The 19,747-nt window shown below is 44.7% G+C and overlaps 2 protein-coding genes across 3 annotated transcripts; both read left to right on the plus strand.

Moving 5' to 3' along the window:
- The first annotated feature begins 290 nt into the window (after positions 1–290).
- On the plus strand, positions 291–7,579 carry LOC139654504 (circadian-associated transcriptional repressor-like). The gene is made up of 6 exons (XM_071531591.1): positions 291–440; positions 2,361–2,710; positions 2,935–3,010; positions 3,509–3,587; positions 4,032–4,215; positions 4,321–7,579. The coding sequence occupies exons 2-6, from the start codon at positions 2,363–2,365 to the stop codon at positions 4,930–4,932; spliced, it is 1,299 nt and encodes a 432-aa protein (XP_071387692.1). The 5' UTR covers positions 291–440; positions 2,361–2,362; the 3' UTR covers positions 4,933–7,579.
- Positions 7,580–13,311: 5,732 nt separating this feature from the next.
- Positions 13,312–19,595, plus strand: prpf3 (PRP3 pre-mRNA processing factor 3 homolog (yeast)). Of its 2 annotated transcripts, none has more exons than XM_071531589.1 (17): positions 13,312–13,472; positions 14,002–14,155; positions 14,275–14,405; positions 14,624–14,794; positions 14,939–15,025; positions 15,188–15,474; positions 15,626–15,744; positions 15,927–16,114; positions 16,268–16,434; positions 17,019–17,101; positions 17,298–17,441; positions 17,520–17,619; positions 17,802–17,915; positions 18,022–18,140; positions 18,335–18,412; positions 18,512–18,567; positions 18,707–19,595. In XM_071531589.1, the coding sequence occupies exons 2-17, from the start codon at positions 14,011–14,013 to the stop codon at positions 18,854–18,856; spliced, it is 2,139 nt and encodes a 712-aa protein (XP_071387690.1). In that variant the 5' UTR covers positions 13,312–13,472; positions 14,002–14,010; the 3' UTR covers positions 18,857–19,595. The 2 variants fall into 2 exon arrangements, with proteins under 2 accessions (XP_071387690.1, XP_071387691.1); XM_071531590.1 differs by having other exon boundaries at positions 13,312–13,462.
- Positions 19,596–19,747: the final 152 nt, after the last annotated feature.

Below are 19,747 nucleotides of genomic sequence, written 5' to 3' on the forward strand. Positions count from 1 at the left end.
GCGCGTGCGTGTGTTTACACCCGTTCGCCGTAGTAGAGCTGCCCTGCCCTACACACACGAGCGACACATGAGTGGGCAGGGCCTTGAGTGCCCGGGCCGGCGTCCAATCCCCGGCTAGTAGAGCAATCACTGGCTGGAAGAATCCGCCAATGGCGCGCGCCGCTGTCAGTCCGGCCGCCAATGGAATGCGCACAGAATGCGGGCACGTGGACCCGTGCACATGTTGACGCTCGTAAACTGCCGAGAGAAAGAGCTAGCAAAGACACAAACCAATGAGCGGCCGGTTGGTGTGTGTGAGCTGAGGCTGGGCGCCCCGATGCTACTCCAGCTCCGGAGTCTGTAACGGATCTGTCGTTTCAAAGTACGGGAGAGAGCCGTTAAAAATTGTTTCTGCCAACCGTGGCCGCCGCAGCTGCTGTTTTTATATTGCACAATTGAAGGTGAGTTTCTCCCATATTTTATTGTATTGTAGCTAACGATTTCCGAAGTTGGTCGGCTCGCCTAGAGGAATTTCCTGTCCCGGTATATCTTGTATGGGCTCCCGGCAACGTTAGGCTTCAATTTGTATGGGAATCTTTGTTAATATAGGGACTATTCTTTATCATTTGTTTTGCTCTATTACTAATATTATTGAATAAGGTGTGATTGCCAATGGTTTTATTTTGTCAGTACAATACATTTATAAATAATGATTTTGCTTAGAATTGTAATTTGCCTTTTTGTTATAAACATCCTGGTCGTAATCTGATAATTCCAGTGATATTACGGCGTTGGTTTCGTAATTTATGTGGAAGCATATAGGCTATATGCCGATGCCGATGCCGCTGTAGAATTTCTTAGTGTCTGTTGTGGGCATCATGGTTCACGGACCCAGACAGGCAGCCAACACCTGAGACGCAGCCTCATTCCTCCGTGGTCCATAGGCTACCTGTGTAGACACACACACACACACACACACACACACACACACACACATACACACACACACACACATTATCATCATCATCATCATCCCCCTATATGGACTATAAACACGAGATGAAAGAGGCATGGAAAAAAGAGGAATAAAGACCAAACCTAGCTGTGGTTTCCACAATGTTTCAGTTGACTGAGATACATGTAAACTAGATGACAGATAGTTTTAAGAGAAAACAACTAGCCTAAGCCATGTAAATGTTTAAAAATGTGTCTGTGTGGGGGCTAGACATTTTGTCTGTGATAATAGCTGAATGGTTCCTAATGGTGATGCCGTTGAGCTGGCATGTTGAAATCAATGCTTTCTATGTCCCTGAAACTAAGATATTGTGTGGACTCAGTAAATGGTTCTTGCTGTGTTGCCTCTGTGTAAGCACACTGTAAATTTTTATCACTGTTTATTTTGCTCTTGTCTGTGTGTGTTTATAGACTTTATTCGTAATATTGCTAAACACTGCTGCTTACACATTTGTACCAATGTGTGTACTAGTTGAGTGTGTTCTTGTGATCCCCCCCTAATTTCCCCCTCCGTGTATTAGTGGGATCAGAGACCAGCAGACCAGTAAGGGACTTAGATTACAGGGAGAGAGAGTAAGAAAGGGAAAGAGAGAGAAAGGCACATGGCCAGAGATACTGAATGTAAAATGTGAGCAAAAGAGGAGGAGGGCTGGAAGCAGGAAGGAAAGAGGAGCACCAGCTCGTGTGCATAATGAGCAGGATGAGCTAAAGAGAGAGAGAGAGATGAGAGGCATACAGAAACACTGCCGGAGAGGAAAGAGGAAGGTTAGTGTGTGTGAATCCAAGGGGGGATGGAGAGCAAGCCTGAGACAGAGGGGAGGGGCTAGAGAGAGTGCTGGAGGCAGTGAGAGAGAGAGCGAGAGAGAGAGAGACTGCCTTTTTCTGATTCCACTACTGCTTACTCTACAAGCACCCTTCCCCCTCACATTTTACTCTCCTCTCCGGTCTCCACTCTCCTCAATGGGAGCCAGACATGCACTACCATTGTGTGTCTACTACCTCTCTACTGCCTACCCCCAGTCCCAGTCGCACTCTACACCATGTTAAACTAGGCCACTGGTATACCCACCATTTTGAATAATTGGGGTTATTATTTTTGGGAGGGAGGTTGAAAAAAAAATTGTATGAGTAGTGCCAAATGGAAGGCAGTGCTTTACAATGATGTTGTTTCTCTCTCACTCTCTCTGTCTTTCTCTTCCTGTGGATCTGCCTCCCTGTCTCCATTTGTCTTGCCTCTCACTTGAGTAACAACTTAGATCACGCTGGTTTCGGGCATTCAGCCAGGCCTCACTGTTTCTCAGCTGAACTGACTGTAATAATAACGTTTCTGTTCTAATGCTGAACCTCTGCTGCTTCCCTTTCGGCAGAGATGCAGTCCCAGGGCAGCACTTCCTCCCAGCCCTCCTTCGACTCGCTGAGCTCCAGTGACAGCTTCTTGTTCAGCGACTCAGAGCAGGCGGAGGACGACACCGACGTCTTCCTGACTGACGGCTCCCCCTCCATGATCATCGGCGGAGCGGGCGGGGTGGCGACCGGCGGAGGCGGGGGATCGGAGAGCCCCGGGTCCCAGTGGGCGTGCGATGGCTTCACCGACAAAGAGGAAGAGGAGGAGTCGGACAGGTCGCAGAACAGCCGCGGGGCTCGCATCAGGGCGGGCGAGACCGACACCGCCGGCCGCAGCCCCAAGTCCCAGGGAGACCTGCTGTTCGCTCAGAAGGTGAGGGAGTTCAGCTGCAGACGGGGAGAGGAGAGGGACAGGTGGGGGGGGGGGGGGTGAAAAAAATGGGGGGTGGTGAGAAGCGGGATGACAGAGCAAGAGTTAAGTTCAGTACGAGAGGAGGGGAAGGGTGCAGGGGGAACCACAGCAGCTCATTCAGACAGCAAGGCCTATCCCGAACCCAGTGGTAATCCATCTTCCCTCCCTCCCTCTCTCTCTGTCAGTGTGCTGAGCTGCAGGGTTTTGTCAGGCCCCTTCTGGAGCTGCTGAATGGACTGAAGAGGGGACGATTCGACCGTGGTAAGCATCCTTACATCATTACCTGCACCTCTCTTTGTTGAGTTGGGAATGTGCGCACACTGTAGTTGCTAGTTGTATGTAAGTTGTATGCGCTGAACACTGGCACATATGACCTGAGCCACCTCTATCCAGTGCAAAAGAAAGCGTTCCTTTCTGCAGCAGTCTGTATTGACCCAGCCTATTGATGTAGTCTACAGTGCAGTGTGTGTGAAGAGACACTGTCTAGTGGCTGGTTTACTCCCACGCCACAGTGTACTGATATCACAAGTGCGAGTGGTGTGCAGGCTGTTCCTCTATGAAAGCAGTATGTACTTGTGTGTGTTTGAGAGTGCACTGCATAGCACCACCTTTGTGTTAAGTGACTCTTTTTGTGTGTGTGTGTGTGTGTGTGTGTGTGACAGAGAGAGAGAGAATGAAAGTATGTCTGCATGCATCTTCTGTAACTATCAAGTCTCTGAATGCAAATGCTGACTCAAAGATTATGTTTATGATTGACAGGTCTGAGTAGTTTCCAGCAGAGTGTTGCCATGGACCGAATCCAGAGGATTGTGGGGGTTTTACAGAGACCCAACAGCGGGTAAGATGTCATCCCCACTGTCCCACCCACACTGCCAAAATACCCCCCTCCCCTTGTCTCATGTCCTCCACTGCTTCTTCTCTTCTTGTACCGCCCTCCCACACTAAGTACTACCTTTTGCCAAACCACCTGGACCTAGACAGGTGGATTTGAGAGTGTACATGTTTATTAAATTGTAGTTATCATAGGACAGGACCAGTGAGGCAGTCTTCCATTGCAAAGCTCTGTCTCCTGTTTCATGTTTTATTGAACAGTCCTTATGGTAGGTAGAATTACAGCATTCACCAGCCTCGCAGAGAAACATCAAACATGAGATGAAAGTTTTGTCTAGATCTATGCAGGACGATAAAGCCCAAAGCTTTGTTATACACAATAATGCAATTTCATTCCTATCTGTGCATCACTGTTTATTTCCCTCTTTCTGCTTTCTCTGTGTTTTTGTAGGGAGAAGTACCTGAACACTCTGCTGCAGGTGGAGATGATGTTGAAGCTTTGGTTTCCTCAGATCTCCACCCTCTCTGTCCCTGCAGCCTCCAGCTCCGCCACACCCCCTAATCTCTCCCCCCAGGATGCACCCAGCATCACCCCTCCACACAAGCACAGGGATCAGCTGCATATTCCTGTCAAGGTGAGAGCACATGCATGCATGCCTGTGCAAGTGAGCACTCACATACACACACAAGAATATTCCTACTACATTCTCTGGAAACTTATTCTCTTGCTCATTTTACAGAAGCGCAGACTTAGCTGGACAGGTACAGACTCCCCCACACCTTCCCCTGTGCTCCTCAAGCGCCCTCGCACCAGTGGAGAAGAGATGAAGAAGAAGCAAGACGTTGATGGAGGGGAGAGTCATCCGCCATCATTGGCATCAGATGCACTCCAAAACCCACAGGATGCAGCCAGCGACAGCCAGCTAGACGAGGACAGAAAGGGAAAAGACAATGACAGCAAGGCAAGAGGCGAGCCATCCAACTACAAGGCAGGCCAGTGCTCTGAACCCAGCCTGACATGGGTCCACGTTGCCCCCATCCTGTCCCCACCAAAGGCCTGCCCCTCGCACAAGGCCGCCGCAGTGGCAGGTAACAATGAAAACCAGCTTGTCACTGCTGTCCCCCCTCCCAGCAGCAGGCGCAGTCCAGCCACACAAGACAGCTCCATCTCTTCCACCACACCCTACAAGCATCCCAAAAATCAAAAGAAGCCAATCCGGTGCCAAAGCCAGCCTGTTGCTGGGCAACAAAGTCAGAGTGAGACTTTAGAGACCTGTCAGGGCCAAAGCCAGTCTCCTCCGGTCACACTTAAGCCTTTGCCCAGGGTTTGCCCCGCCCCCGTCGAGACCTGATGCACTGAGCATGCACAGAACCAGCAGTCTAGCTTTGCTACACTGCCAGGCTAAATCTGCTGTGACAGGAAGAGGGGAAGAGGCTGGAGGGCTACGATTATAGACGCATATAAGAGAGGAAGGGAGGAAGAATAGGCGCTTAGATGTTGAGGACAATGTTTTAAATGATGGATCGCAAGCAACCCCCTGTCAAGACAAGACCACAATTACAACAGTTGTTTCAAACAGCAACGGGACAAAATGGGGTTATATGTATCAAATCTGTGTTGATAATCACATAATAATCTAAATATTTGCACAATAGTGGTTGTGGTTGAGGGGGTTGGGAAGGAACACCTAAAGCCTAAAGGCTGTTTACAGATTATTGAGTAATGACCAAGTCTTTAAATGATCTGCCACAGAGGAGAGATTTTTAAGAATTTGGAGGAGCAACTAATGATTTCGTCTTGGCATCAAAGGAATCATAATACTGAGAGATGACTGTTTCAGCAGACATCGAACTTGAGGGCCACACGCTCCATTTGCAAATAGGTGAATTCATGTCAATATTCAGTGTGAGAGTTTCTGAGGTTATCGTGATGGGGAGAAAGCTCAAGTCATAACTAGGATTCAATCCAGAGTGAGTAACACAGGGTCAGTCTGAGTGAACTGTATTTGATTCTTATGGCAGCAGACAAGTATGACTTTATCTTCGCTTGTAGATAGAAATGAGGCGTCCGGCTTGAAGAGGAATAGTGACGAAGCAAAGTCATTCAAAAACCTTTTAGCTCGTGATATGAGAAATACAGTGTACAGAACACAGCGTCCGCGTGCGGTGCGTTAAAGTCATTGGGGACCGTTGGGAAAAAATGATGTCATCAACTCACGAATGTAATCCAAGAACTGTTTGGGCACTTGGCTGGCGAATCTGTGGCAACACATCAAGAGAAGTGACAAGTGACATCACAGTGATCAGAGGTCACGGAACTTGTCATGCTGTGGGTCGGACGTTTCCTCCCGGTCCCAAACTGGACGGGGGAAGTTGGAAACGTTGTGAAAATCCAACGTAGACTTTGAAGACCAGCCCGAGGAAAAATAACAACCACTCAAAGACAGATGACACTTGAGTCCCACAGTTTATTTATTCATGTGTTGATCTGACGCTGCATTTATTTATTGTTTGTATTTATTTATTGGGCAGCTGAATTTTGCCTGCTGTGCACTTGCATAGTTTGGCCTACAATTTTGAGAGGCAGTTGGGAAGATGCTGTATCAGTTTGTTTGTGGTTTTTATTGCTATCATTGAGGAAAAAGAAGGAAATGAAAACTAATGATTGGACTACTGTGCCTTTACCAAATAGGATGTGTTCAGAAAAGCATTCAGTGCTTTCAATGCATTCATACTGCGTTTTGATTGTTTGCTTGTATTTCACACAAACCAATACACAGTCAATCACAAAAGCCTACATGTAGTCTTCATTCTCATCTTGCTTCCATTTGTCTGTTGGGTGAAGTTACAGACAGTTCTGGCACCAACAGCAACAAACTATCTACTGCTTCCAAGCCAGTCGCCAACTATAGTATTCTGATGTCTATATCAAAACTGCCTACAACTCTAACTTTTACATGTACCAACAGCAGTGGCTAATTTATTTCATGTAGTATGAAAGTGTACCCTTCTTCGGGCCTTTTGATTTGGTTCTGCTGAATAGAGGAATAGACTGAACTGCACTTATATCCGGTGCTCTTGAAAACTTGAAAAACAATGGAGGAAATGAAAATATATAAAGAAAGGGAGGAAATCTATATTTTGCACCAACATCTTCTGCTGCTATGGTAGTCTAATTCCAATTCTGATCTCTTTATTTGGAAAAATCTGCTCACAATATTCTCCTAAATGTAGCATGGGTTTTGGTGATGTGATTTGATTGACCTATATTGGGAAAGTATTGTACATATTAGCCTAAAATATTTTTAAAATTGGTATGAGTGGTTAATAAACTATTTACCTAACTAGATAGGGGAGAAATCCTCTGTAAAGTATTAGTGAAATATATGTACCAGACTCCTCCAACAAGCACCACATGTGAACACAGAGCCAATGGCAGCCTCCATGTTACTGTCTATGTTTTGGAGTAAGGAGTGTTCAAGCCCTCAGCCACAGACCCAGGGTCAGATTGTCCTATCCCGTCCTATCTCTACCCGTGACGGTGTGATGTGTAAGACGCTGACTCCAGATCAGTGGCTGGGGGTTGTCTTCCACCCCACTCCCTGTTTTTACAGTTGTGGTATGACAGAGAAACCAATTGCACTTATTTTTTCTTTGTTGTTGACGTCTTTTTCATGTATGTTTTCTACTGCACCGACCACTGCTGACTGGTCAGAAATAATATGTCTTGTTTATTTTAATTGCCTTCTCTTATATTGTAAAAGCTGACTGTAGTTCCCCTCCCTCTCTCCTCCCTACCTCTCCTCCCCTCCCCCTCTCTGCTGCATTCGTCTGCCCTTGCCCTCTCCCTGATTCTCTCCTTCATCTCCCACAATCCCTCTCTATCTCTCTTTCTAATTTTTAACTCTCTCTCTTTCTCTCACCCCATCTTTACATGATATTACTCTTCTGGCTACTTTTTTCAATAATGATACAAAAGGAAAAATCTTTTAATAAATGACACATTTTTGAAAAAAACAAAAACAAGCTGAGTTGTCTGGCTTTTTTTCTGTCTTGTTGTGTGTTTGTACATTTCTGCATATGTTCACACATTTGCATAATGTTCCTGTTTATGTTTTTGCGATACAGATTTGACTGATATGATATGAGTAACAGTTTTTAGGAGAGTGGCTCTGCCTAAACAGATGTGTGACTCAATGGGGGGCAGATTTACAGACTGTACATTTTGAGAGGGGTGTGTGTGGGTGTGTGTGTTGGGGGGGTGGGGGAGGGTGAAGGGTAGAGAGAAGGAGGGGTGGCAGGGTGTGTGAGACTGAGCCTCAGTAATCTGCCTGGCCGTAGTAGGGGGGTTGGCTGATCCTCCAACCAGCTGCTACTACGGACCGCACAGACTACTGTAGTTTCTATGTGTTTATATGTGTAGAGGGGGTGAGCGTTGTTGATTGTTTACAATGGTACGTCAATGAGTAAATACCTCCTATATATAAGGGGAGAGCTTGCCCCCTCAGCACTGGGAGGGTCGTGTGTATGTAGTCATGTTACAGTGTTGTAACAGGAGCTGTCAGACTGGGGCTGCTTTGGTCTAATCTCTGGACCCAGGCGTGGTGATTCCAGTTCCTCTGAAAGAGATCAGAGGGGGAAAGTCAAAAGTATTTACCTCACACTGATTCGGCCACGTAAAGTCCCTTGCCCCTCTTCTCTGAAATTTCAGGAAGCTATCAAATGGGGACACAGAGTTAGCAATGTGGGTTCTGCACAAGACATGTGGAATGGCTTTCTATCCCTGCATCTTCATCTCTGAAAAATCAAAAATTGTTGAGCACTCAGACAAACATTGTGTGCCAGCTACTTGTAATATTACGTAACATGAATAAATAAGTGTGATTTTCAATAAAATAAAATAATAAACAAAAATAATTTGGGAAAACCTAGCAAAGATGTTTTATAATTGTATATGTCCAACTATCATTTGAATCATATTCCAGATGTAAAATACTGAAATATTCATTATTTTCTCTCCCTCTCCTGCATCACATCCATGGATACTGTATGTACACTGGCACGGGAAAGAGAAATTTGGAGAGGGTGTGTTTTTTTTGTGTGTTTTTTTTTCCTCCCTGCTCTGACGGGATGAAAATCTGCCATGCCACATACACACACACAAACACACACAAAGTCATGAACACAGATACACACACGTGCCACTCCCCACCACACACTCTGACACACTGACTGGCTGATTTTGTGATGGGCCTGTCTCTGACACACTGACTGTTCAATGTTACAACAACAAAGACCGCCCTCCCTCCCTCCTCCCCTGCGCCTCCCATCCGCCTCCCTCCCTCCCTCTCAGCCCCCCCTTGTATCCATGCAGTTTTTAGCAGAGAAGCCCTTGCCCCTCCATCCCCCCTCCCTCCACCCCCCTTACCCACCCCCTTCTCCTCTGGAGGATGGAAACCAGGGGCAAGAGGAAAAGGACGGGAAGAGGATGTGTGGAGGGCACAGCGAGGAGACCTGACCTCACTACAGTTTTGGGGACTGTGGAGGACATTTGTTTTTGTTTTTTTGTTCTTCATCATTTTCATTGTTATATGTGTATAAATGTAACATTCATTTAATTTTTTTCATCATTTCACCTTTTGTTTTGTGTTTTTTCACTTGCCCTTCTACAATTTAGTTGTAAAAAAAATCTGATACGCACACTACAATATAGTCAATTTAGCATGCCATTGACTGAAAAACACTGTACTATAATTGTTATTGCATTATTATTGTACTCAGTTGTTTTCATTTCACTGGTTTAAACAGGAGTATCCTACAAGCGTGTGTTGGATTAATTGAGCGTGTGTGTCTGTGCATCAATAGGATTGCACATAATGGACTTACCGCCTCTCTTATCCCTTGTTATGTAGCTTTTAATTGTGGTTCCGCGTTCCTTTTTTGGTTTTAACAAGTTAATGATTCAAGGGTGTCGGTCCACTTCCACTGCATCTGAGAGAGAGTAATGCAGGGAGTGAGACAACGATGTGCTTACTCACTTATTCAACTCCCCCCCTCCCCTCCCCCATAATTCATTCACTGCGCTCTAGTCAAACTCACGTGAGCTGAAGCCACACTGTAACTTTACAACTATGCACACACACACACACGCATCCGCTCACACAAACTCACACAGCTTACACACACACGTGCGTGCAAAGAGACCCACACACATACACACAAAGACCTGGAGGAACACACACGCACACTCTTACTCACCCCAAGTCCTCAGGGGGTTTAAGTGCCGACTAGTCCCAAAACGGCCTTGATCCTCATTAAAAATGCACAGTGGCCAAGCCTGCAATGGAAATCAGAGCTACTTTTCAGCCATTTCTGCCATGCTGGAGCTCACAGTGATGAGGGGCCTCGGTGTGGGGTTGAGGAGGCTGTTCTCCCCACCATCTGTGGTCCCCATCACCGTGATGTCATTAACAGGGGACACGGTAAAGACAGGGAGCCAGGACTACATTTTCAAGGACGCACGTGTACCTCATGACATTGTGTGTGATATTTGGGGCATGGCCGAGCTACAGGCAAATAACATCCTCATCAGTTTCTTTGGCCTGAATGTGTTCTCCTGAGCCTGCTGATGATGACGCCATCTTACACGACTACTCAATTATTGAACAACAGTGAGTGAGAGGGAAACACCCGATAGAATAAACTGAGAACAGGGGATGTGAATGAGAGAGAGATAGAAAGAATAACTGTAGGAAAAAAAGAAAAGGTGTGTAGAGAAGGCGGAGTGACCAAACAGAGGGGGTTAATATGATTGAGGAAAAAAAGTGAGAGATGAAAGCTGTACGTTCTTAGTGGATGGCTTGGGATTCAGTATATGCACATGCACACACACATTCAGTACATACACACATACACACACACACACACTCTAGTAGCCCGTGTGTGAAGTAAAGACAGCAGAGTCCCCTGGTATTGGATCTTCTAAGATGATTTACAGCCCTTGTCAGATACACAGAACCACAACTGGGTCAGCATGATGAAACTATACCATAACCATACATTTGATGGATCAAAATGCTACATGAAGGAACACATGGAATATCTTAACTAAAGTCAGAAATTATGCACTTATGTAATATTCATAGCATGTGGCAATAATGTACATTAACATACTCGCGTTGAAATCGCGTCGTGTTTTATTGTGTTGAGAACGACTTGTGGGGTATTGTCCTACAAATGAAAGGAAACGCTTGTACAAAGATTCAACCCTTCCTTACAGTTGTGCTTTGCCAAAATGGACAGTCATGCCAGGATTAACTGCAGGCTAAATACTTAGCATTCCGGTAATATAATGGATTAATTCATAACACTCTGGCCACGTGCCCTCATGATACTGTATTCTGTACATGCAAGTCTAAGTCATGGGGTTTGCTAGTGTGCTAGAGTGGGTAAGTGTGTGTGTGCTCACACACTCGCATGTGTGAGTGTTTTGTTTTCTGTGTGTAGCTGTATAGGAGTATCTGTTGTATTGTCACATTGTGTGCTGGGGTGCTGTTGCATAATAGGGTTGGCTGGCGAGGGGGGGCACACAGTACATGTGCCAACCAGGAATTTAGGTTGATCGGGGTGTGTGTGTGTGTGTGTGTGGGAGGGGGGGTTTGGTAAATGTGAGCGAGTGAATCAGTGAGTGAGAGAGAAAGAAAGGACACTGTATTGTAGATGAATCAGGCTAGGCTAATGAATGAATGTATATGTGCAAGGGTGGAAGTAACTAATTACATTTACTCACGCTTCTGAAATTGAGTAGCTTTTTTGTGTACTTTTTTGAGTATTTTTTAAAAACAGTCACTTTTACTAGTACGTTTTTATTGAAGTGCTGTACTTCACTACAACTGAAATCACATCCATTAGAGACACACATTTTGTGGCTCTCCATAAGCAGCAGAACCTGGACCATCGTAAATTGAAAAATTGTGGAACCAATCACAGTGAACAGTTACACAGCAAAGAAGAGAAGAGTGCTTTACTTTGTTTGTGCATTTTATTTTATAATTTCCAATTTTTCCGGTTAAAAGAATCTAGATTGAACTCTGTGCTCTCCTCCTTTTAGAATTGCATGGGAAAGATCACATCTAACAATGTTCTCTTGTCTAAAAAGTAGCCTAACTCACCTTTACTCTGAGTAGCCTGAGAGTGAAGGAAAGCTATGGGCTGAAATTGTGGGTGATAGAACAATGTATTTCTGATAAGTCAGTGCAGGGCAATTCTGGATGTGTGGTTCAGTAGGAGCAGGGCCGGCTCTAAACTGCTAGAGGCCCTAGGCAAAATTTTCTGTGGATTTGTCTCAATTTTCTGTTTGAGACAAATCCTACTGACCAGGAAGCAATAAATACTGAGTAAAAATATAGTGTTTAAAGCATTGTATTTTTGTTAACTACAATAACATACAGCACATGAATATCAAAATAAAATGTAATAAATACAAAGTTGAATGTGTCTCTCCTCTTGTGTGGACATGAGCTTTAAATGAGGGCTTTCAAGGGGGCCTCAGCCAATAGAATCTACAGTATCTCCGGATGAAGGGGGGGGGGGGGGGTGTCAAAAGCTTTTGAGCTTTTATGAACACTGGCACGTAATGTATCCAATGGTAAGACTTTTTTTTTCTCAAAAGTAGGAAAAATAAATTAAAGAATGCATGAGGTCCTAGGCATTTGCCTATTCAGCCTATAGGGAATGCTGGCTATGAGTAGGAGTGAATGAATATAGCTGTGAAGAGTGGCTGAGATCATTATAACACTGCAGAAAGAGGACTTCTGACTAACTGTAACATCCTGTAAAACACTGGACAAACAGCATTACCACTGTGAGAGGCCAAAAGCACGGGAGTGGATTGTTTCAGATGGAGGGAGGGGGAGAGCAATCCCACAGACTGGGGTAGCCTCAGGCTCACTGCTGCTCTCAAGCTCACACTACTACAACTGCACTCAGTTGACCCACATCACGCAAAGAGAGAAAAAACAGGAAGGGGCGGGCCTACATCTGAGGGAAATTACACTGTAACCTGATAATCCCATGTTTTTACCGATGGACTGCTTCAAGTCCATGGCCTATTAGACTATGGTGTTTCACTGCAGACTGATGAATGATACAGGAGATTATGGAAAGGCTACAGTTTGAACATGTAAACAGGCCAAGATTTGACTGACTGAGAACCAATCCCCTTTTGAAATTACAAAAAGGGAAGGCAATTGGCATAGACCATGGTTGTTTATTGCAGACCTGTCAATCAATTACAAATAATTGATTAACTGTCTGTATCCTAATTTTAGGCTATTTGTCCTTTTGAACTGAATTTAATTGAACTGAGCTCAATTAACACTGGCATACAGGCCTATCAAACGCTATATATTTGCTATATCTTTTGTAAAACACAGGGGGAATTAGAAATTAAAATGTTTGGTCAAATTAACGCCACAGTTTTTCTTTATGACTTTTCATTATTCGTGTGGTCACTCTGAAGGACAGTTAACCTCTAACAAAATGGCTTGCTCACCAATTTTTGCAAAGAGATAAACTTTCTGATGATATCCCGGGGGAACCTGTGAGTTGGGATATGGATATTTCCTCTCACGTGCGCCTAGGTGGAAACAATGAACAAAAACGACACAATTCTACACTGAAATTGTCACGAAGAAGAAGCAGCGTTTACTTCCTCTTCCGGGTCTTACAACTAAAACGTCGTGTGAACGGCGCGACTAAACAGAAACTTTCTGAGAAAACTTAGCGATTAGAGTATCATATGCTTTTTAAATTAGATCGTATCTCTTTCAGGTTTACAACATAAGTGGTTTGGCGAAGGGTAAAGACAGAATCGTCCGCTTTGTAAGTTTAGGTAAGCAGTTGTTCGCTAATGTTGGTAGCTCGCTGGTAGCGGTATGCTAACGTTAGTTAGCAAGCAACCGAGGAGTTTTGGAGGATGTCACTGATTATAGCTTGCAAGTTGCTCGTAGTTAGCTCACTGGTCAGCCGGTCTAAGCTAATCGCTAGCATTCCATTGACAGAACAACAACGAAAACAAAGTTTCCAACTGATTAACTTATGTGTGTGTGCGTGTGTATGTGGGTATGAGTGAGGGACAGAGTGGTGTACGATGGAAAGCTAACAGTTAACTTTAAAGATACAACAAAGCACGCACATCCAAACTAATACTAGCTGCTGGACAGAGAAGCAGTCAATTATAACAAGATAGAGTCTGCACACTAGAAACGGCTAATAATAAATATCATCGGAGCCATTTCTAGTGTGCGGACTCTAGCTTGTTAAAGCTAGTTAACTTTACCACACGGTGCAGAAACGTATGTGATATGTGGCTTCTCGGCATTAGTAACTGTTGTTAGAGTTATGTATATCTTGTTTTACAGGATTAGAGGATGTCTCTTCCTAAGCGGGAGGTGGAGGAGTTGAGGCCATGGGTGGAGCGCACTGTGAAGAAGGTGCTGGGCTTCTCGGAGCCCACGGTCGTCACTGCAGCTCTGCACTGCGTGGGAAAGGGCCTTGACAAAAGGAAGACCATAGGTAACTGTCAATGCCTGTGATTAGGTTAAGAGATTATTGTCATTTGATTGTGCTGATGATCAGAGGTGTACAAGAGTCATGTTAATTTAAACCTGTGCATGACACTTGTTCCCCCTCAGACCAGCTGCGTCCCTTCCTTGATGATTCGGCTGGAGGTTTTGTGGAGCGTCTTTTTGAGGCGCTGGAGGAGAGCCGCAATGCCCGTGGCAACAAAGGAGCAGGAGAGAAGAACCGCAAGAGAGACCTGAAGGTAAACAAGAACCCTATTGGGCTTGCTTGACAGATCTTTATAATGTAACTGGATGATTAAACATGTAGACCTAAAGCTAATCCCTTGATTAGCCTCAAACATCACATTTTTGTCATTTACTTCTGTAACTAGATTTAACTTGCTGTCATTATATGAACCAAATGTCAATGTGTTTATTGCTCTTTTTGTCAAATCTTATTGGCATTTCTTGCTCTAAGGATGTGTTTGGTGAGGAAGCTGATGCTGCGGGTGCATTGCGAGAGGCTCCAGAGGTGGGAGATGGGACAGTACCAAAGCGGAAACGGGTCCCTCGCTTTGAGGAGGTGGAGGAGCCTGAGGTCATACCTGGACCTCCCTCTGAGAGCCCTGGCATGCTTACCAAGATGCAGGTATGAAGCAGCTGCCTACTCATGACTGAAGCCATATATGATTATAGTTTGTCAGAGAAAATAAATGGATGGCTGGACCTAAATGAATCATATTGAGCTTTTTATTACTGACTGTTTATTCTAACCCTTTCTCTGTGTCCTCAGATCAAACAGATGATGGAGGCAGCCACAAGACAGATAGAGGAGAGGAAGAAACAACTGAGTTTTGCCTCGTCAGTTCCTGCTGCACCAGTAATGCAGATTCCCATATCTTCTCTTTTTATGTAGAGTCTTCTCAATATCCTCTTCATTAGGTTTTGTACTGAAAGAGCATGTTGTCAGAATTGTCATCCTGGAGCCACTTCAAGCAATAAACTCAATATGACAGTGTTCCTTATTTCTCTCTGCTTTCAGCGGTTGCCCCTTCCGACGCCACAGCCCCAGCTAGACACCCCTCCAGTGTCCAGGCTTCTCTCCACTCCCTCTGCTCCATCTGCAGGTGGAGCCCCATCCATCGCCCCTTCCCAGGCAGCCACCTTCATGAATGATGCCATAGAGAAGGCCCGCAAGGCAGCTGAGCTGCAGGCCCGCATCCAGTCCCAGTTAGCCATGAAGCCTGGTATACTGGGAGCGTTGGGGAACACTGGGCCTAACAACCTAGTGGCACTAGCTAATCTACATGCCATGGGAATTGCTCCACCGTGAGTAATACGTTTACACACACACACGCACACATACAGTTGAAACACAGTATTTAATGGCTTTTGTGTTCAAAAGAAAAACAAACCTCACAAACCCACACATTTATGTGGCACTGTGAAACTAGACTACTTTCTATGTGTGCGCCTGCAGGAAAGTGGAAATTAAGGAGGTGAATAAGCCAACACCTCTGATTCTGGATGAGATGGGAAGAACTGTGGATGCAAGTGGCAAAGAAGTTGAGCTCACACACCGCATGCCCACACTAAAAGGTGTGTATATAGTAATCCAAACACATACATACACACACACACACACACACACACACACACACACACACACACACACTCACACACACACACACACTTTCCTCCCCTCTTTTGCTCACATCATCTTTTTGTCTTGCTGTAGCATTCTCCTTTTTAATTTCTCTTTGAACTCTCTCTGTGCTTAGCTAACATTCGTGCAGTAAAGAGGGAGCAGTTCCGTCAGCAGCTGAAAGAGAAGCCTGGGGAGGACTTGGAGTCCACTTCCTACTTTGACCACCGAGTCTCCATTATGCCAGCCCAGCGCCCCCGCAAGAGCTTCAAATTCCATGAACAGGGACGCTTTGAGAAGATTGCACAGAGAATCCGAACTAAGGTTGGGCTTAACTCCCTAAACCTTTCCATGTCAGCAGCTGTCTTATCTCTCAACCCATTTATTTGGAATAGTATATCTTTGGAATTGTAGAAACATGATTCACAACAACTTGTGTATATAGTCCCTCCTTCATTGGTCCTTTACCTCAATCAGGCCCAGTTGGAAAAGTTGCAGACTGAGATTGCCCAGGCAGCGAAGAAGACTGGCATCCAGGCATCCACCAAGCTGGCCCTGATCGCCCCTAAGAAGGAGCTTGGAGAAGGGGAGGTGCCCAGCATTGAGTGGTGGGACTCCTACATCCTGCCCTCCAACATAGACATGTAAGAAACCACAGCTTCACTCAGGGCCTTAAACACTGAGTACAGTGTTGGAGAACTACAAAAACTATCCTCCAGTTGGCTCAGACTGATATGTAGATGTTGTAGAATACCTAGGACAATCGTCATAGCACCTGTTAGGGCTGGGTGATAATTCAATATTATCGTTTACCGTCTTTTGGTGGAATCATATCGTGATGATATGAAGATATTTTGATATTGTGACACACATTTCTGCTGTCTAAATTGATGATGACTCTCATAAAATGAGGTATGGTAGGAATATTATTTGAATATTTCTGTTTTGTTTGACATCACACCTAACATCACCATTCGGTCCAATGAGATGAACATTCATTTGATTATTTAACGTGATTTTGCATACATGAACCATATCATGATATATATTGATATCGAGAAAAATCCTTATGATTATCATGATATTAATTTCAACCATATCGCCCAGCCCTAGCACCTGTGATATTGCACTGTGGGGAGTTGTTGAATTCTGTTTCTATACTATATTCATGTAATCAAAGTAAGGTTACTGTAATTGACTAATTTGTTGTTCCCCTTATCCTCTGCAGAACCCCAGAGACACATTTTGATGAGATGGATTTATTTGGAGTGACCAACCTAGTAGAACACCCTGCCCAGATTAGCCCTCCAGGTACATGTACATACCAACACAGCCTGCAAGCCCCTGCACACCCTGCTGTGAACTCTTATAATATATTCTCTAATGACCACTGTTGTATTGTTAACCCCCTAATAATGTGCTGGAATGTAATGGATGCAGAAATTTGTAATAATAGAAACACAATGTTTCATCAATGGTTACACCCGTTTTGTTCTGATTTGCTCAGTGGACACGGATAAGCCAGTAACGCTGGGCGTATACCTAACAAAGAAGGAACAGAAGAAGCTGAGAAGACAGACACGAAGGGAAGGCCAAAAAGAACTGCAAGAGAAGGTCCGTCTGGGACTCATGCCTCCACCAGAACCCAAAGGTAGAAGCACACACTCACAGACTACTGTTGACACAATATAAAACAGAATGTAGCTGACGTTTCCTTTCGATTCCTCAGTACGCATCTCCAACCTGATGAGAGTGCTGGGAACGGAGGCGGTTCAGGACCCCACCAAGGTAGAAGCCCACGTCAGAGCGCAGATGGCCAAGAGACAGAAGTGAGTTACTTAATTAACCTCTCTCTGCACTGCTGTCCCCTCGCTCATTATCTCTCCGTCTCTCTCTTTCTTGCACAGCCATTGCATATTCCCGTTTTGTATATTGTATGATAATAAGTGAAGGACCATAGCTTTTCAGCACACAAGCCTTCTCTAATCCAATTCCCTCTCCCTTCCCTCAGGGCTCATGAGGAGGCTAACGCAGCCCGCAAGCTCACAGCGGAGCAGAGGAAAGAGAAGAAGGTCAAGAAGTTAAAAGAAGACCTCACTCATGGTGTTCATATTGCAGTGTACAGGTGTGTGTTGGAAGGGAGAGAGCAACTAGTTTAAATGTTTAGTGCACAGGTGTTCTTGTCACAACGTGGAAGTGTGTAATTCCTGCGCCTTGCCTTCCTCTTACAGGATCCGTAACCTGCATAATCCTGCTAAGAAGTTTAAAGTGGAGGCCAACGCCAACCAGCTGTACTTGACAGGCACAGTGGTTCTGCACAAAGATGTCAATATTGTGGTGGTGGAGGGAGGTAAGGGCCCAACAGTGACTACACTTTATGCAGAATAAATAGTTCCATAAAGCAGCCTCAGGCTCGATGTGTGCCTGTTGATCCAGGTGGTTGAATTTCTGCAAGGTTGTAAACTTCTCTGGTATCACAACTAGTTGGAAGATTAAAGTCACACTTGAGTTATTCTGTATCTGAAGTACTCTCTACTGTTTTAGGCCCCAAATCGCAGAAAAAGTTCAAGAGGCTGATGTTGAACAGAATCAAATGGGAGGAACATAACTCCAAAAGAGACGGTAAGAATGGCTTGATGCTTGAATCTCTTGCGCTGCCTATCAAGTCTTTGTTCGTATTTCAGCTTTTTACATAACTCTCCACCCTTGATTCCCCATCAGATCCAGATGGTGACGATGATACAAAGAGGAACAACAAGTGCTGGTTGATCTGGGAGGTGAGTCTGCACTCCCACGTCCCTCTTAACTTTCTGCTGAAGGCCCACATATTCTCTTTAGTCAATTAAAAAAATGAATTTATGTATTTTTTGTTTGTGTTTTCATTCAAGTCTGATTTTATTTCTCCTGTTTCTCCAGGGCACAGCCAAAGAGCGTAGTTTTGGGGACATGAAGTTCAAGCAGTGTCCCACAGAGAACATGGCCAGAGAACACTTCAAGAAGCACGGCACAGAACACTACTGGGATCTGGCGCTCAGCCAGAGTGTGTTGGAGACCACTGACGACTGAAACCTGACGGGAGAGCACCGAGAGATGTTGGTGAAGCCTGGGTCAGCGCCCCTCCCATCAGCCCCAGACCCATAGCCAACTGGGCCTCACTGCTGGCTGCCTGGTTTCAAATGGGGAGAGACACAAACTTAAAGAGACTTGACGTAGAAAAGGAGGGAATATTAACCTGCGTGACTGTTTTCACAAAAATGAGTGTCTGATCAAGGTGTTTGTGAGAGTGTGCGTGCATGTGTGTGTCAGTATGCCTGTGTTTGTGCGAATGTCTGCATCAGTCAGTGTTCACCTCCTTGGTGTTAAGGTAGTTCATTTTCAGTCTGTCAATTGCTTTGTGTCCATTATTGAATACTTTACCTGACAGATTCCACTGTATGATGTAAATGACCCTTGGCTTTATTTGATGAGAGTTGAAGTCTGACTATGCTATGGCTGAAGTTCTGTATTGAAATGTTGCTCCCATGTACACAGTGATAATCCCCGTCAAACAAGTGTCAAGGTGAAAACCATCCCAAGAATTACTCTGCACCATTGTGCTAACATTAAACTAAACCTGACAGGATACTCGGGTAATGTTATAGCATTCCCGTGAAAATGGTCTTGTATTCATTACCGTTTGATTTCATAGATTTGAGAAAATCTGTGAATTTAAAGACATGTTTGAGAGGTTTTTCGAGAAACCATTTCGGTCCACCTGTGTATTTCTCTGTACACGTCTCCAATAAACATACAGAGCAAAATCTAACCGACTTGTGTACTTTGCAATTGTTTGTTTTTGTCACTTTGAATCGTCTACGTAGTTTAATTGAAAGCCATCTAACCTACAAGTAAAAAGTTACTTAATGTACAAGTAGACCATAGTGACTAACCGGTTATTTTTGTTTCGACATATGGCTT

Source organism: Centroberyx affinis, unplaced genomic scaffold (assembly GCF_046629955.1).
Source record: "Centroberyx affinis isolate AG114_WGS23_722 - 3 ecotype Tasmania unplaced genomic scaffold, CSIRO-AGI_Caff_v1 ptg002100l_1, whole genome shotgun sequence".
Classification (NCBI taxonomy): Eukaryota; Metazoa; Chordata; class Actinopteri; order Beryciformes; family Berycidae; genus Centroberyx; species Centroberyx affinis.

What these genes read in the sequence shown, in the direction of transcription:
- LOC139654504 (XM_071531591.1), top strand. Translation starts at nt 2,363, where the DNA reads ATGCAGTCCCAGGGCAGCACTTCCTCCCAGCCCTCCTTCGACTCGCTG. An exon ending in GAGGGGACGATTCGACCGTG is followed by an intron (nt 3,011 to 3,508) that starts GTAAGCATCCTT and finishes TATGATTGACAG; the next exon opens with GTCTGAGTAGTTTCCAGCAG. An exon ending in TTACAGAGACCCAACAGCGG is followed by an intron (nt 3,588 to 4,031) that starts GTAAGATGTCAT and finishes GTGTTTTTGTAG; the next exon opens with GGAGAAGTACCTGAACACTC.
- prpf3 (XM_071531589.1), top strand. Translation starts at nt 14,011, where the DNA reads ATGTCTCTTCCTAAGCGGGAGGTGGAGGAGTTGAGGCCATGGGTGGAG. An exon ending in TGACAAAAGGAAGACCATAG is followed by an intron (nt 14,156 to 14,274) that starts GTAACTGTCAAT and finishes GTTCCCCCTCAG; the next exon opens with ACCAGCTGCGTCCCTTCCTT. An exon ending in ACCGCAAGAGAGACCTGAAG is followed by an intron (nt 14,406 to 14,623) that starts GTAAACAAGAAC and finishes TCTTGCTCTAAG; the next exon opens with GATGTGTTTGGTGAGGAAGC.